Raw genomic sequence first — 16157 nt, 5'->3', positions numbered from 1 at the left:
CTCGATCTTCCAGAGGCTTTCTTGGTAAAAGGGGAAGTTTTTCTATGAGAGAAACTTGGCAGGCTGTGCTGAATTTAATTTTGGTGGAATATCTAGTTGAAGTAATGGACAGTGTAGCCTGATAAGTATAGGCTGCATTATTTGTCTTTAAATTCTCTCTTAAGTGTCTATGCAGGACTGCACATAAAGACAGCTTAAGAGATTATTTTTGATTGCTCCGGGGTCCCCGCACATGAGCGGGACTATTCACTAGATTATGACTATACACAGAGATCCCCTACTACAGAACCAATTTCTGAAATATGCGCAGCTCCCCCATGCCTGGCAGGCTGAAGGAATCCCTGGGGAAGCTATCCCGGAGTTTGCTTCGCTGGAGGGTCGGCTCTTCACCGAGGATCTTGGTAGAGGCACGGCTTCCCTGACTAACAAAACTCTGAATAATAACATGCCAGACAACTTATATAAGCTGAGAGGAAAATGGGTGGAGCACCTGGGGGACCTGGAAAACATCGACTGGGAGGCTGTCCTGATGGCGATTAAAGAGAAGCTATGCTTAATTCAATATAAAATCCTTGACAGGGTGTACTATGACAGAAGAATATTGAATGTGATGGTAAGGGCACAAAAGCTGCACTGTCTGGGCGTGGGAGAGGGTACCTTCTTACAAACTATTTGGGAATGTCCACACATTCAGAATTACTGGAAAGTGATTACCGGAGAACGTGGCAAGGTCTTGGGTGAATCTATCTCACTCAAACCCAAGTTTATCCTCTTAGTGATCCCCAATGATGCTGATCTACCATTGTCTGGGCTTTTGTTTTGTAGTTTGGGCCTAGTAGTTGCGAAAAGGGATACGGCTCGATACTGGGGAGCCGGGGAAAGCCCGATCCTACAGGAGTTGAAAAAGGCATGAACATGTACATGTTGGTGGAAAAGGTTATGTATGACAGTAGGGGCTGCCCCTGTACGTTTTGCAAGGTTTGGGGTGATTAGCTATCCTAATGCTCCCCGGATCTGCTGGACGAAGATGGGCAGTAACACCAAGCAACGTCATAGTGGTTTGGTGTGCCAGGGAATGTATAGAGACTTTGTGAAAGACTGTGCGTTTTCCTTATTTGTGGAATGATGCCAGCTGATAGTTGACTTCGCTTGGGGTGGTGATTGGGGGTTATCGTTTATTGTTTGTGTCAGTGTTTATACCCTTTTTATTCTGGCAATGTAATTTCCATATGTAACATGGTATTCTTATGTGACACTGCCGCATTATTTAAGAGGTAAAAGGGCAAAATGTACTTGAGGCAACGTGTGATCCAACAACAATAACACCTAAGGTCCTCCTTAGTAGACTCGTTCCGTTTAAAACACTATTTAATCCTTTAACTCACAAGTGTGCATGACTACTTGATCTCTGATAAGTTGTTCCCGTAAATGACCACATTTGCAATCCCCAGATAATTTCCTAAATGAGGTAACGTATTCATCAATACTCGGATTCACTTCTTGTTTCTTTTGAAAAAACATATATCTTACAATTCCAATACGAACTTTCGTTGAGAAATAGTTATCAAAATCTCTCAAAGCCTCATCAAAAACATTAACTTTCCACTCCCCAACACTCTGGTCATCTGCTCATTAACTTTTAAGCCTTTCGGTTCCACCAAATGTAAGAATATCCTTTTCTTCCATTCTGGAAACATGTTCCCTCTTCAGCAATTGTTTCTAAAAGTTTGTGGAAATATGCCTTCCATTCAACGCATTTCATGCATGGATTTCCTCCTGCAGGCCAAAATGCTTGTGGGGGTTGGAGTGAACAGTTCTGTGTCACCATGCTTGTAATAGGCTAATACAATTGTCACAACTACAGGACACAGTGTCCTTTCTTCACCCCTGGTAATGAGACTAATTCACTGAACCCTGTCGGTGAATCTCCAAATAATTGAAAAAACTGCAAAATGAGGCGTCTTACTCTTACTAGTTGCTTGACTGCAACCGCTTGTCAAGCAACAAATCCCACAATGTGTCAATTATGAAGCCCAAACTTTGACCACTCGTAATGTACCAATATAAATATCCAATGAAGATGAATCAAGAGGGTGGCACACTTATCCTCATTGCGTGACCTCGCACTGTGACCTCTTGCCGCTGTGCCTAGTTTACGCAGCGTTCTAACACTGTATGATACGCGTGATGATGTGGCAACTCTCCAAGCTTGACGTAGTTCCTGGCAGCTTGCAGGGCGCATAAGATGCCGCGCAGAGTAGAACTAACCAAAGAACGTCCACAGCGGTTTTGGGAGATGCACCCAACTGTGTCCAACTACTGTAAAGAACTGTCAGAGGTAAGGCAGTGTATCTTCCTTAAACACGTCACTTTTCCGCAAGGTGCACTTTCCAGCTACCAGTCATCCGATCCACTACTGCAATGTACAGATTCCAAAATTAGTTGTATAATAAATCCACTGCACAGATTCGATTATTTTTCCATCCTTGTTTCTCATATCAAATGCATAAATCCATGTTCCTTATGTTGTGGGTTCGCTGGTGTTCCAGCCAACCAGTCGCCAAATTTGTAATGGGATGTCCACAAGTAAAAGTATAAAATAAGATACTTTATTCCAGTACACCAAATACAGCACTAGCAGTAAAGGCTGTAACCTGCCTTCAAGCAACTCCTCCCAAAGTTCTACAACCCGCAGGAATCTAGAACATCAAGCTCCAAGAAATGTCAACACACTGACAAATATAAAAGAGAACAACATTTGCAAAACATAACAGTGGGTAGTTGGGTTTATTGAGATGTGCAGTATTATAGGTAACAGAAGGCAGCCTAACCTTTAGCCTCACTTCAAGAGAGAACAGTGCAAGCTTTTGAATACCAGGGTGATCTGATGAAATTCCCATTGTAGAAAATGAGTCTACAACTGCAGAGTGAATAATGGGCTTGATATGGGCAAGATGAGATGCCTGTGGATAACGGAGTGCCATAGTCAATCTTAGCGAGAACGAAAGGTTGTACAACGAATCCAAATGTGTTCGGCCAAAGAAAGACTTATGGTTTTTTATAGCATGTAACGTAGCACCAGCTTTTAAGGCAGTTTGCTCGATGTGATGAACCATGGAGAAGTTTGAATCTAGCTATATTCTAAGCGATTTTGCCACTGTTAAGAAAATCTGAGTAAAACTCATCACAGCCGAGTTCTGTCACCCAGCTTTAAGGAATCCTTGTGTCATGAAGGTGTTTGATTAGGTTAAACTACGTTCACATCATGTTTACCTTCAGGTAGTTATTGTGCATACAGTTTTATATTAGTTGAAGATGCAGCTTCATGGTACATATTGTGAGAAGTTGGCCTGGTATATGATGTTCACTATTCTAGTGAACACCTTGCACCGGTCCAAACAACCCTTATGGTGATGGTTGTAAATCAACCTTATAGATCAGCTATCCTAGTGGTAGCGTGGACAGAACAGTCTTAGGCTAAAAGACTCTTGAGGGCGTGTAAAGCCAGCTGTTTTACCATATGTAACCCCTTGAATATCAAATGAAAGGACACCACACAGGATATATATACAATATATATGTATTTATTTACTAACACACTCCTCTGAACTCTTTATGAGATCAGAGGCAAAAGCACATAACAAGTTACTCTTAGAAATACTTTAAATAGCACAATTTAAAGTTAGGCCCTAGGGGCGCGTAAAACCATATACTAAGTAAGTGGTATAAGAACCACGACTCGGGGAAAGGAAAGGCCTAGGGCCTAGAGAATCGCTGGGGCTACACTATCTGACCCTTAGGTTAGGAGTAGGAGGCCCACAGGCGGCGCGTGCAGTGTCAGTACACTCACGGGAGAGTCAATAGAAAGTTAATGGGAACTTAAAAGGTAAGTAATTGAAGATTTAGGACACTTCCGGTCTAACTAGGAATGTACAACTAACAAAACTAGACACTAGGATAATCAATCCCTACAGGAGCACCGAAGTACTCGCGTTACCTCACCCACGGGCTGCGGGTGCATAGGTGTCAAAGTGTGTCAGGGTTTTCTCGTTGATTCCTATGGAGCCTTGGAAGAAGATGCTGCAGGCGACCAGGAGGAAGATGTCCGGGTGGATTCAAGGGTGGATCGGAGTTGAAGAAGACCTGAAAGCAGAGGGGACAGAGTCTAGGTCACTAGCCAGTGACCGGGTGGAACCAGGAAGGAACCAGATGTCGTCGAGGAGCAATCAGGTGCTGTCGTGAAGCTTGTCGTTGCAGTCACGCGGACCAGGAGGCGTCGAGGACGACCAGGTGCGAGAGGAGCTGTCCCACGAAGGTTCTCGCAGATGGAGGGGTCGACTTCAAGATCGGAGCCAACAAGCCTAAGCAAAGGCAACCCACGCAGGATACACAAAGAGCTTCTGGTGCAGACCAGGAGGGTCTGGGGTACTTCACCTTTTCAGGGAAGCAAGTGCCAGTCTGGAGCAACCAGACCAGCGATGGATTTTCAAAAGGATCGTCGTCACAGGGCTACTAGCCAACTGGCCAGCAACCGGGACAACGCGTCGAGCAGAACACAAGCAGAAGGGCCCCACGCAAATCTCGTGGAGTGTGGAGGGCTGGTCTTCGTTGCAGGTGGAGCTCGGTGTCAGGGTGTCTCAGTCCCCTGTGCACAGCTTCGAGGATGCCTCAGGAGCTGCGCTGTTAGCAAGTTGAAGACTTTCCAAGTTGCCTGGGTCCCCGGGTTCCGACGCCTTCAACAGGGCTCAGCTGTGCTGGAGTCGTGCAGTGGGGTCAGAGAGGTCCGGGAGTCGAGGTCTTGTCAGGCTCTGTGCTCGGGTTCCGGCGGGAACGGGGACAAAGCAAGCCGTCGAGTTGCTGGATGGTGCCTGGTTGCCCAGGGTGGTCACTCCTTGGCCACAAGGGAGATTCTTCAGTCTTCAGCTCAGGTGAATGTCGAAGGGACCAGAGTTTTGTTTCAAGTCGATATCAGGATTAATCTAAAGTCTCCTGGGTCAGCTCCTACCTTTATACAACTAAAGGGGGCTGGTTTACTCAATAGGTCCCTCCTATGGGTGGGACCAGTAAGGGGGGTGGTTACACCCCCTTTCCTTTGTCCAGTTTCACGCCAGAGCTGGGGCTGGAGTGCCCCAGCACCGGTTTGAACTGGACTATGCATGGAGCACCTAGTGTGCCCCAGGCAGTGTCTCATTCTATTCAGCCCTCCCTGTCCCAATACACAAAGTCCTGTCTGGGGTGGTGCTCGCACCTCTCCAGGCAGGAAACCTATTGTCCAAACCTCCGTGACTGGAAGGACTCCCAGCAGCAGGAGGTCAGACTTGTGTCTGTGGCAGCAGCGACCATTTTGTGACGCTGGGGCTCTGGTTGACTTTAACCGGGATAGTCAGCAACAACATGTCTTCTCCCTCTAGAAGGGTGGAATGCTAACCCCGTCGCTAGAATTGGCGAGGGGGTAGTATTCCAAAGCGTATTACACCTTAAACGACATGTTTAGATAAAGCCAAACCAAAGTTAGCATTCAACCGCGAGGATTATAATGCACTTAAGAGTATATGGTATGGCGATATCATAGAACAGCTATAAGGACATGGTTCCGCAAGCTGCAGACAGGCTCAGCTCATGCTAGAGCACCATCTCACACATAACCAAGCACTCTGCCTCCAGGATTGTTAAGGCCTGCCATAGGAGTGACTTATAGGTTACTGTGTGTCTATATTTAAGGGTAGATATAGGAATACTATACCTGAGCAAGGGGTGATTACACAACCTTGCCCCCAGCTGAGTCATCAGCCAGTTGTGTCAGTTTGAGTGGCCAGCCAGGAGTGGCATAATACATGCTGCAGTCCCTGGTAGGAATTGGTTACACCTATGCCCCGAGTACCTAGGGTACACTTCTACAGGGGCTGATAAGGTGAACCAATTCCCAATTGTGGATGTACCTAGAGTACATGGTGTGAATTTAGAGAGAGTGCATCTGGGCTGTGGGTCTGATTAGCAGGCCCACAGCCACATCTAAGTCGAAAACCAGTAAAGCAAAAGCAAAAAGTGGGGGTGACCATAGGAAGCAGACCCTACTCTCCTACACATATAGGCTGCACGGAAGTTACCTGTAGGAAAATCTGGGTATCCTCAGCACATCTTCAGTCACTCATGACTCTCCTGTCAAGATTTTCAATGGCTCCATGTAACGAATACAGGTGTAGAGCGTGTCAGGCTTAAGGAGTCATTCTAGTTCATAGTAATGGGAATCAAAATGTGATTGGACCAATCTACCTTAATAGGATGTTGACGCTGTACTAGAGTTGAGCCATGGATAACCAAGTTAATAGATTTTCCTTCTTAATTGAAATGCGTTTCAGTAGAACTACAATGTAGTGTCAGGAGATTATTAGAGTTGATGTCAAAATTCTCTTGGTAGATTTTCTGGGTGTTCACTCATTCTTGCTGTTATTTATTTATGGCATTTTTGTGAGATCTAGGAGGATGAGATAGCACCATGACAACCTGTTTGCTTCTGAATTTTGCAATATTTTTTTCTCCTCGTTCCTAGATATGTCCCTATTTCACTAGTCTATGATGCTCAGTTATATCTCTGAGTGAGGGGCTTCAATTGACACATGAGCAGCAACAGCGACCTGGTAACAAAAATACTTTTGTCATTACCTTAGTTTGTGTTTAAAATAGTTAACCTATCTTTCATGGTGGCGCATCTGGTTTTGGTTTTTGAACTCTTTAAAGTCAAGCAAGAGCTGATCTTATTTCCAGGAAAGAAAGTTGCTGCTTATGCAAAATTTCTGAATTTGAATTCCTTGAATTAGTGGATTGGCTCGTTGAATAGACTTTGGAGAGAGACGCCCTGATACACTTCTGGGGGCCAGAAATCGAGTTGGAGAGCCGGAGATCTAGCAGAGAGCGGTGTTCTGTGGCTCTATTCAATCAGTTAGCCGCTTCTCAGCTGCGGCTTTCCCGCAGTGTACCGGAGGCTTTCCCGACCGCCCACGCTACACCACGCCATAGGTTGCACCCTACTGGAAAGCTTGATGGCCACTTGCTTGCCTGTTGCTTGTGTGCCTGACCACTTGATTGAGAGCAGAGTATGAGTCCTGTTTCGAATAAATGAGATTGCAGGCGGCGTTCAGTCAGAAGTGTAAACGCAGCCTTTAAACCTTTAACTCAATGACAGAGCTGAAAGGCGCTGTGTGGCTATACAGGACTCAGCTGCACCTCTTCTTCTCTCATGCTGTCCTCCTCTTTGCAGCTGGTTGTCGAGGTGGTCGAGGCCCAGGCAATGAAGACACCGGTGACCGACATCAGTCAGTCGCAATCGGCGCAGGGTTTGAACCCGGGCATCCCTACCGGCACCGTCGGAGTCGTACAGACTTCGAAATAGATCAAAAATGATCGAAAAAGTTTAGTCGAAAATTGACTAAGGGTACCACTTTTTCCGGATCGGCGCTTGCTGGCGCGGAAAAAAGAAGAACTGACGTCAGCACGCGAGGGCGACGTCTAAGTACTCCGGCGACGTCATTCCGGCACCCACGACGCCGAACGCGGAGCCGCAGACAACGCCTACCGACGCGCAAGGGTACTGCTACGCAAAAATTTCCGGATCCAGTCTGACGCCTGGGGATATTCTAAGGTAAGGAATCTAATACTAACCTGTTTCTTTCAGATTCAAAATTACTTCATGCAACTCGTAGGATGGCCAACCAGGAGGTGGAACAGACTGTCTGTCACCCCTCATTGAGTCATTGTACAGTAATATGTGGGTAAAAGTTAAACTATCAGCCAACTGGGGGACCTCTGAAAAAATCTACACAAGCAAAGGATTAAAACAAGGCTGTATTCTTGACCCTATACTTCTTAATCTATACATGGCAGATATGCAAAGTAATTTAGTCGCCCCTAGGATCTGCCTGCCTCGCCGAGGATAGTACAAATCGTACAATATGCAGATGATATGGTTGTATTAGATGGCATCCAAATTGCCCTTAAGAGGTCACTTGATGTGCTTGAATGATATCGTGTAGAAAATGCCAACATCATTAAACTAACAAACACAAAAACTATGATCTTAACTTGACATATGATAAAAAAAGGGCACCTGCTTTATTGGAGGCTCATGTATAGGAAAAGTAGAAGGTTTTAAATACCTCGGCATGACGCTTAATGAAATAGGTAGTAGGAAAGCTCAGTTAGATTCTCTGAAAACGACAGCGAAGGACTGGTTGTGCAGGATCGGCCAACTTCAGAGGAATCTCACATGCCAAAATACCAATGCCCTACTAACGGTGGTTGCAAGTAAGCTGATGCCAACAATATCGTATGACGCAATGATGTTTAAGGACCGACTCCATGAATGGTTACAAAAACAACAATGAATCGGTTAACTAGATTGCACATGCCAAGCTCAAATTAGACTGGAATTTAAACCAATAAAGCAGGAATTGGCCATGAGGGCAACATTTGTCTTGTACTGTTAAAAATTTTAAAATGCGCCAAGCGGTACGATGAAACAACCCCACTGGGCGAAATTCTAGGAGACTGGCTCAGTGTGGGGATAATTTTTGGCAACGTCTATTAAGGCATGGTGCAGAGGACCTAATATGCAACAATATATCATATGAAATGACATCAAAACTATTAATGAAATCTGCAAAGATAATCTCAGCTGAGTAGGACATCAGGGAGCTAAGTGTGACATCTTATGATAGTTGGGCAGTCAATGTTTACATCCTTGAGTATTTGAGTCTGCCTCTTTCCAACTACTCAAAACACTCGCTAATTAGATTGCGCTTTGGCCTTATTCCAATAAGGTGCTACTGGTATGGCCGAAAGAAGGATAAAAATAATACGCAATGCAGACGGTGTGGCCAAGCAGTGCAGACGTGATCTGTATATGTGAAGTCTTAAGACCCCTGAGGCCTGTATGGCTTTGTCCAATGTTTGGAACCTTAAATGTGAGGACTTGTATGGCAGCTGTTTTAAATTGCTTAAAAAGTGAATCAAGACAGTTATCAGGGAGCTTCTAAAAGTTTATGAAAGAAGCAATCCGCAATCCATAAGGCCCATTAATGATCTCAAAAGGAATACAATTAAATTTGTACATGCACCTACGCGGAACGCTTTTTGGCCCCTGTGTGTTAGTTATGATGGATCAATATGTATCAATAGTAATGGCAAGATGACCCACAGGGCATGGTGATGATACTGGTTTGGCTCGTTAGAACAATGGAGCAAGTAGCACTTTTTTCGCAAGGAGCACTTTGATCTGGGAGATTCATGATGGATTCTTTTTTTGTTTTAGTCTATATGTGTGCCGAGACAATGATTTTAATTAATCGAACGCCAATAAAATTCTATTCTATGTTACAAAATGCTCAATTGTATTTCCTGTAAAGAGACAAGACGTTGCCAATGCAATTACTATGGGATTCAACAAATTTGGTATGGGAGTTTATCTGAAAGAGTGTTATCCATTAGTAGGTGAAATTCCTTTTCCCCCTTTTGTAAAGGGCAATATCTTATTACAAGCAGTATTTGATTTTCCAGGGGTAATAAATGAAAAACTAGGGAATATCAGAAATGTTGTGCAAACAGGGCTGTTTAAAAGCACATCTTCCATCAAGTGGGAATCCTCCAGCCTTTTGACATTTTAGTATTACTAGGTTCAGACACTTGGCATGGTAGGCCCACAAAGATTCAATTAAACAGTGAAGCTAGGTTCACAATAGAGGTTTACAAGTTGGTTGCTCCCAAGACCCCTAACACAAGTGCATACTTACATTAAGGAAACGGCCCACGTTCCCTTCTAGTGACGCATCCAACATGTATGTATTCTGATCTTCAATTGAATTGTCCGAGGAAAAAGCTGAGCTTGCTGGAGGTTGAGAATAAGCCAAACGTTCTTCACAAATTGAAGAGTCTTGTTTTTTGTCTATAGTGGGATCCGAAAGGGACTCACATTCAAGGTGTCTATTCACTGCAAAACTGATTACACTTTTGTTATCCAACATGGAAGTCCTCTCACACTTGTCATGTTCTATCCCCCGAAGAGACTGTCTTTTTCCTTTACTTGGAGGAATCTGTGATGGCAAACACTCTGAAATTCCATCAGAATCGTCATCCTCCACCTCAGTTACTTGCTCTTCAGAGTTTGAGGCTGGCAATAAATTTTTAAGATGGTTAAGTAATAGCATACGTGTCCTAATCAAATACATGTTAAACACATTCACTCTCTGAAAAGAAAAATAGTTATTGAAATAGTCATAACTCTACTTTAACATACCTTCGTTGTCTTGTTGTATGTTAGGCTCAAGATGCATAAATCCCTTACAAACATACCTAGCGATTTAGTCAATTATTTCAGTGCAAACCTTATCAGAATTTAAAAGAATAACTCAATGCAAACTTAACATTGATAATTAACAACCAATCAACAGATCACTTAAGTGAATCATCTTTCTTAAGCAAGTTGAAGTGTTTACAAACGAAGTGACTGATTTGAAAAAAAGCAGTAGAGGAGCAACATTATGGGAGGTTTAATACTTACTTTTTTCAACAAAAAAGGGTTAAGCATGTAAATTTAATCAAAAAAGAGGTCGGGAATTTTGTGGAACCTGCAAGTCCTTCTGTATCACGTATAGGCCATCACAACAGTCTGTCAAAAAACATATTTACCGTCAGTAATGATATTTCTGGTGGATACTATTATCTTCCCACAGATTCCTCACCTTAAGAATAAACTCTGGATGCCAGACTGGATCAGAAAAACCTTTCTCCCAGCAACAGCTCTCCGGTGCGGCTATCGGACTCCAGCTGTGGCTCCACCCACTCAGCATGTGAGGTCATCGGATTCTGTATGGGTCTTTATAGTGTACTAACGTCAGTTGCCAGCATTTTTGCTATGACCAACTAAGGAATGCAAAATGAAACTGATAGTATTGCAGACTTCTCACCTTAAAATGATGTGGGAAAACAAAACTCCCCTTCCCACAGAAGGTGGGACTGAGTAGCACTGAGTTATCGTGGCATACATACAACACAGCCCTAGTGAAATATCCCTCACTGCATGCCTGAGCTGTTAAGCAGTTATGTTTAGCAAGGATATGCACAAAAGACCAAGTTGTCACCTTAAAAATATAATTTACTCAAATGCCGCTGTAAAGCACAGTAAATGCCACCATGGCCTTTATGGAGTGTACACAATTGAGCTGAAGGATCGTTCTTTCTTGGCCAAGGTGTACTCCATCTTTATAAAAAAGGATGACCCAACATGAAATCGTACGCCTGATCACGGCTTAGCGCTTCTTGGCTTCAGCAAAGCCCAAAGTTCTATAAATTATTGTCAATGTAGTAGGAGACCCAATCCAATCTGAGTAATCTCTACACTGCCTTGGTAGCATGCAGAGGAAAGAAAGATGGTAGTTGTAGGAAAGTAGGTGTCTGTTGCAGTAACCCCCGCCCCCACTTTTTGCCAGATTTCTGATGCACTTTGACTTGATGCGCCCTGGGTCCCGGCAAATCAGGTTCCTAGGGCCTGTGTTCTTTCCCAAACCTGTACAATTGTACCCACAATTGGCACGCCCTCTGGCCACATTTAAGTCCCTTGTAAAAGGTAACATGGGTACCAAGGACACTGTGACGAGGGAAGATCTCCATGGGCTGCAGCACATATTGTGCCACCCTTAGCGGTCCTGTACCTTAACATACACACACTGCCATTGCGGGCTGCATGTTTATGTTTGGGTGCAGAGAAAAGTGATGAGATGACATGGCACACATATCTGTGTGCCATGCCTGCAACCCACTGCCTATGGTATAGATAAGTCACCCATCCCGCTAACAGGATGCACTATACCACTGGTGAGAGTACAGTTGAATGAGCACGGTACCCCTACAGTGTCTAAATCAATTCTTAGACATTGTAAATGCAGTAAAGCCATAAAGAGTATATGGTCCAGGAGTGTGTCTCTACGAACTCCACTGCAGCATAATGGCTTTACTGAATTCTGGGAAGTTTGGTAGAAAACTTCTCAGCATAATAAACCCACACTGATGCCAATGTTGGATTTATTATGCAATGCACTCAGAGGGTATCTCAGAGATGCCCGTGAAAGACAACCAGTCTCTGGTGTGTTCCCTGACAGGTAAACACCAGCCTGCCCCCACGAGACACATTTCTTGACCCCTGGGGTGGGAGCCTTAGCTCTCTGAACCCAGAAACAAAGCCTTTCCTTGGCAGAGGTGTTCACACCTTTTCCCAGGTCCGGAAGAGTCATCTGTGGCAGGGGAGCTTGAAAGGCCTTGCCGCCTTTGCAATGCGTCCCCCAGCCTCTCCTGCCATCAGGAGCAGGCTCCCTTCTTGTCTAACTCCCTTTTCGGCAGGAACACAAGCGGGAAAAATTAGAACAGCCCAGAAGGTGTGCATACCTCTGCCAACCCCATTCCTCAGGTATGTTAGACGAGGTGAAGCCCACTCTTCAGTGCCCTCTCCAATCAGCATTAGGCATTGTGCCCACCCCCTCATGTGGGGTGAGCACACCAAGGGTGTTGTCACCCTAAGGTCAGTAGCAGATTGGCTACCAACCCAAGACCCCTAAAAAGCCTGCTAAATACAGTATTTAGGGAGCAGCCCAAACCCCAGATGGCAGATTCGAGGAAGAAAGAAGGAGGACCGAAGAGCTGTGCTGACCCAGGAAGGAGAAGAGGACACCAACTGCCTTGGCCCCCCTCTACCGGCCTGTCCGATTCACGACCTGCCTACAGCAAGAACCACAGCGAGTCCAGTAGCCAGCAACCCTCAGAGCCCAGAGGACCTGCCCTGCGACTTGCCACTCTCTCTTCCATGAGGTCAGAATTGCTCAACCAAAGACTCACCTCCAGAATCCAGATTCTATAGACTCTGTGATTCTGCACCCGACGCCCACGGGCCGAGTTCCAGTGGCCCAGCAGCCCAAGGAGGTCTCGCCAGCGGTCCTGACCTGAGATCCCCCTCAAGAGTCTCGATGACGCCTGCAGCCTCAACCTGAAGGATCCCCACAACCGGAGCTGGTAAGAAAATCCCAACCCCCTACAACCTTGGGTGGCCCAACCGACCATGTCCAGGCATCCCCCAAGGTCCCAATTTTCCTCTCCAGCCAGTGGTCGCCTTCAGGAAGACCGAAGGTCTCCATTGGAAAGAACAGGGTTCCTGGCGCCCGTTTTGCACCCTGTACCTGGTCACCCAAGTGCCGCTGGTGGTGCAGCTCCTGTGCTGGTCGCTGGTACCTGCTGTGCGAACCTCAAATCCAGGACCTTGGCTCCCACAGCTGAGTGGCCTGCTCGTCAGCAGACCCTAACCGAAGGCCCCTTTAGCCCAATTGACGAACATTGGGCCCCTGCACTCTGCACCCGGTCGCTCCAGTGTTGCTGGTGGTGCAACTGTAGTGCCCCCCAGGCCTTGGGGGACCTTGGTCCTAACCTCCATAGCTCACCCTCATGAGTCGAGTACTTACCTCCAAAACCAATAACCACTTTTATCCTGTAGGAATCCAAGTTATAGGATTTTGAGCTTAAACTGGTTTTATGTGTGGAACTGCTAATGTATGGAGAAAAGTGAACTCAATTGCAAAGTATAAAAAGTCGTACTTACCTTGTATGTACAACACTTCAGGTGTGGTATCTGGGCATACCACCCACGATATGCAAAGTAATCCAAAGTAACTCAAAAGTAATCTAAAAGTATTTACTGTATGATACAAACTGCATTTAAAAGGGATACAAATCTGTAACAGTTGTAATTTCAAGCACACCTGCATTACCTTGAAAAGTCTTACATCTTGAAAGTATCTATTACTCACCTGTGCCAAGTCCTGCTTGGTTCTAAAATACAACATAACTATATATTTATTATACTTCCCTAATTGGTCTGGATTCTGTCTCTGAGTGTGTGGATACAATAAATGCTTAACACTCCCTCTGGATAAGCCTATCTGCTCGCCCACATCACCACAAAGAGAGCTGTTAGTACTCATCTAATTTAGTCTCTGCTATTCCTCTGGGATCTCCCTCGACTCTGTGCACACTATACCTTACTTTGGTATAGTATATACAGAGCCATCTTCCTACAGTAGTGTTACACATTGGCACATGTGGAAGGCAGAAATAGGATTAGGCAGAAACAATTACCAGGGCCAGTCTGTCTGGGTAAAGGACAATGAATGGAGGTCACACCACCAGTGTAGCTGTAACTCGGTGACCCTGCTGGCTGAAGTGACTGCCACTACAAATGTAGGTTCAGGAGTAACCAGGCAAATTGAACAACTGTGGATTTGTTCAAACAGTGAAGCCATGAGAAAGATTAAAATCAAATTGTATATCTCACGGCAGAACATTATAAACAATAAAGGGAATGAGAGGAAATAAATGCAACAAGCCTTTGAAGAATCCCACCACCAAGAGTGACTTGAAAAAAGAGAGTTGGTCAAGAAACCGAAAGCAGAAAGAGCAGCCAAATATCCCTTCACGGTAGGGAATGCCATCGTTGTTGAGTAAGGTAGAGAGTAATGCGAAGAACATCAGAAAGGCAAGCCTTAGAGGTGCTCATGTATGGACACTCACACCAGGAAACACAAATTTGAACCAGTGGCTCAGACACACCGACTAGGCAGCTGCTTTCTGGACACAGCAAACACAACAAGATTATGGACTGAGTGCTGAAACTTTTCAAACACTCACCCCAGTCACAGATCTAGGTTTAATCCATTGTTCTTTTGCTCACTAGGCCACCCCAGTTTGGACCCAGCCATATGCAAATCAGTCTTGACCCTGTTTCTCATGGGAACAGTCCAGCCCGAACTGCTAGGCCAGGTCCTCCCTGGACCGGAAACAAGCATCCTAGGGACCAGTTTCGGGGTATTATCCCTCATCAGCCAGGCTTGTTTTCAGACACCAGAAAAACATCTGCTACTTCTGGAAGCAAGCAAAAGGTCTCCGACATTGCTCAATCTCGACATGTCCAAATAAGGTTTTTGAAGATTGGGGTGTAGAACCCAAGCAGTGTACAGGGACAGCAGATCTATTCTACGAGGGAAGGAAGAGGGAGCCGACTGCTGAGAATCAACAGATCAGCACATCAAACTATTTTTGCCCCTGGAGAGTTCAGAATCAGCTGCGCATGATCTTCTTAAACCATCTGTAGAACCTTTAAGAGCAGAGGGATTGGAGGTAACATGTAAGGCAGACGCTGCAATAAGCTGAACGTGAAGGAGTCTCCCAGGGAACCATTTATCGGAAAATGCAGGGCAGAAGAGCCCTGTGGTAAAGAGATCTGCAAAGGGATATATCAATCTGATGATGATCATGACTATCACTTTGGGATTAAGCTCTCATTCATGGTCCTCTAATGTGAAGTGACTTATGGTATCTGGCCTCACTTTCACAGTGCTCGTCAGATGGGCTGCCAAGAGAAAATGACTCCTGCAGAAGCCATTGCCACAGATGTAAGGTTTCGGAACATATGGTCCAAGAATGCACACTACCCCCTCTGTTCCTATAATTGATGATGGTGGTGTGGCCCAAAAGGATCAAGTAACACTACCCAAAAAAGGTTGGGAGATAAGCCTTATGGGCACGACACAGTGTCTGCAACTCCAGCACAATAATGTGCAGCCATAGCTGGTAAGTGGCCCACTGTGCTGTCTTCTCCCATAGATGAAGTCCCAGGTCAACAAGGACTTCATGACATCGGTGAACTGCGTCTGCAGACGTACAAAAGTATGTCCAACGTGAGGGTAGAGGGGCACATCCACCGATGCAGATTCAAGAAGACATGATGGAAGATCTCTGAATCAGCCCCTGATGGTGGAGCTACTGTCTTTCTAGGCACCACCACAGGGCACAATACGACAACAGACTGGGGAACTACAGAACTGGGATCAAAGGGATCCTATCTTTAATATTGCCAATTTACTTAGAAGAAGGAAAGGCTCTCAAGCAAATCGTGTCCAACCCCACACCAACAAACCACACCCTCTGAGTGGGAATGAAGTGGGAATTCTGAAGTTTCTGAAGATAAGCCTCAACCATGGCATTCATATTGAAGATGACTCATGGAGCAGTCATAAGACCAAAGGATAGTACCAAGAATTGATAGTGCAGTGACCCCACTGTGAGAC

The 16157-nt window shown here is 45.2% G+C and overlaps 1 protein-coding gene across 3 annotated transcripts in view; it reads right to left on the bottom strand.

Moving 5' to 3' along the window:
• Window positions 1-16157, bottom strand: part of SETDB2 (SET domain bifurcated histone lysine methyltransferase 2) — a 545734-nt gene that overhangs the window by 103451 nt on the left and 426126 nt on the right. For all 3 annotated transcript variants that reach the window (XM_078657342.1, XM_078657343.1, XM_078657344.1), the window contains one exon: window positions 9786-10162. In XM_078657342.1, the coding sequence (XP_078513468.1) occupies window positions 9786-10162 (377 nt within the window). The remainder of the gene's footprint in view (window positions 1-9785; window positions 10163-16157) is intronic.

Source organism: Lissotriton helveticus, chromosome 8 (assembly GCF_964261635.1).
Source record: "Lissotriton helveticus chromosome 8, aLisHel1.1, whole genome shotgun sequence".
In the NCBI taxonomy this organism is placed as follows: domain Eukaryota; kingdom Metazoa; phylum Chordata; class Amphibia; order Caudata; family Salamandridae; genus Lissotriton; species Lissotriton helveticus.
Note: the sequence above shows the minus strand (reverse complement) of the source record. Positions and strands in the feature narration are given on the sequence as shown.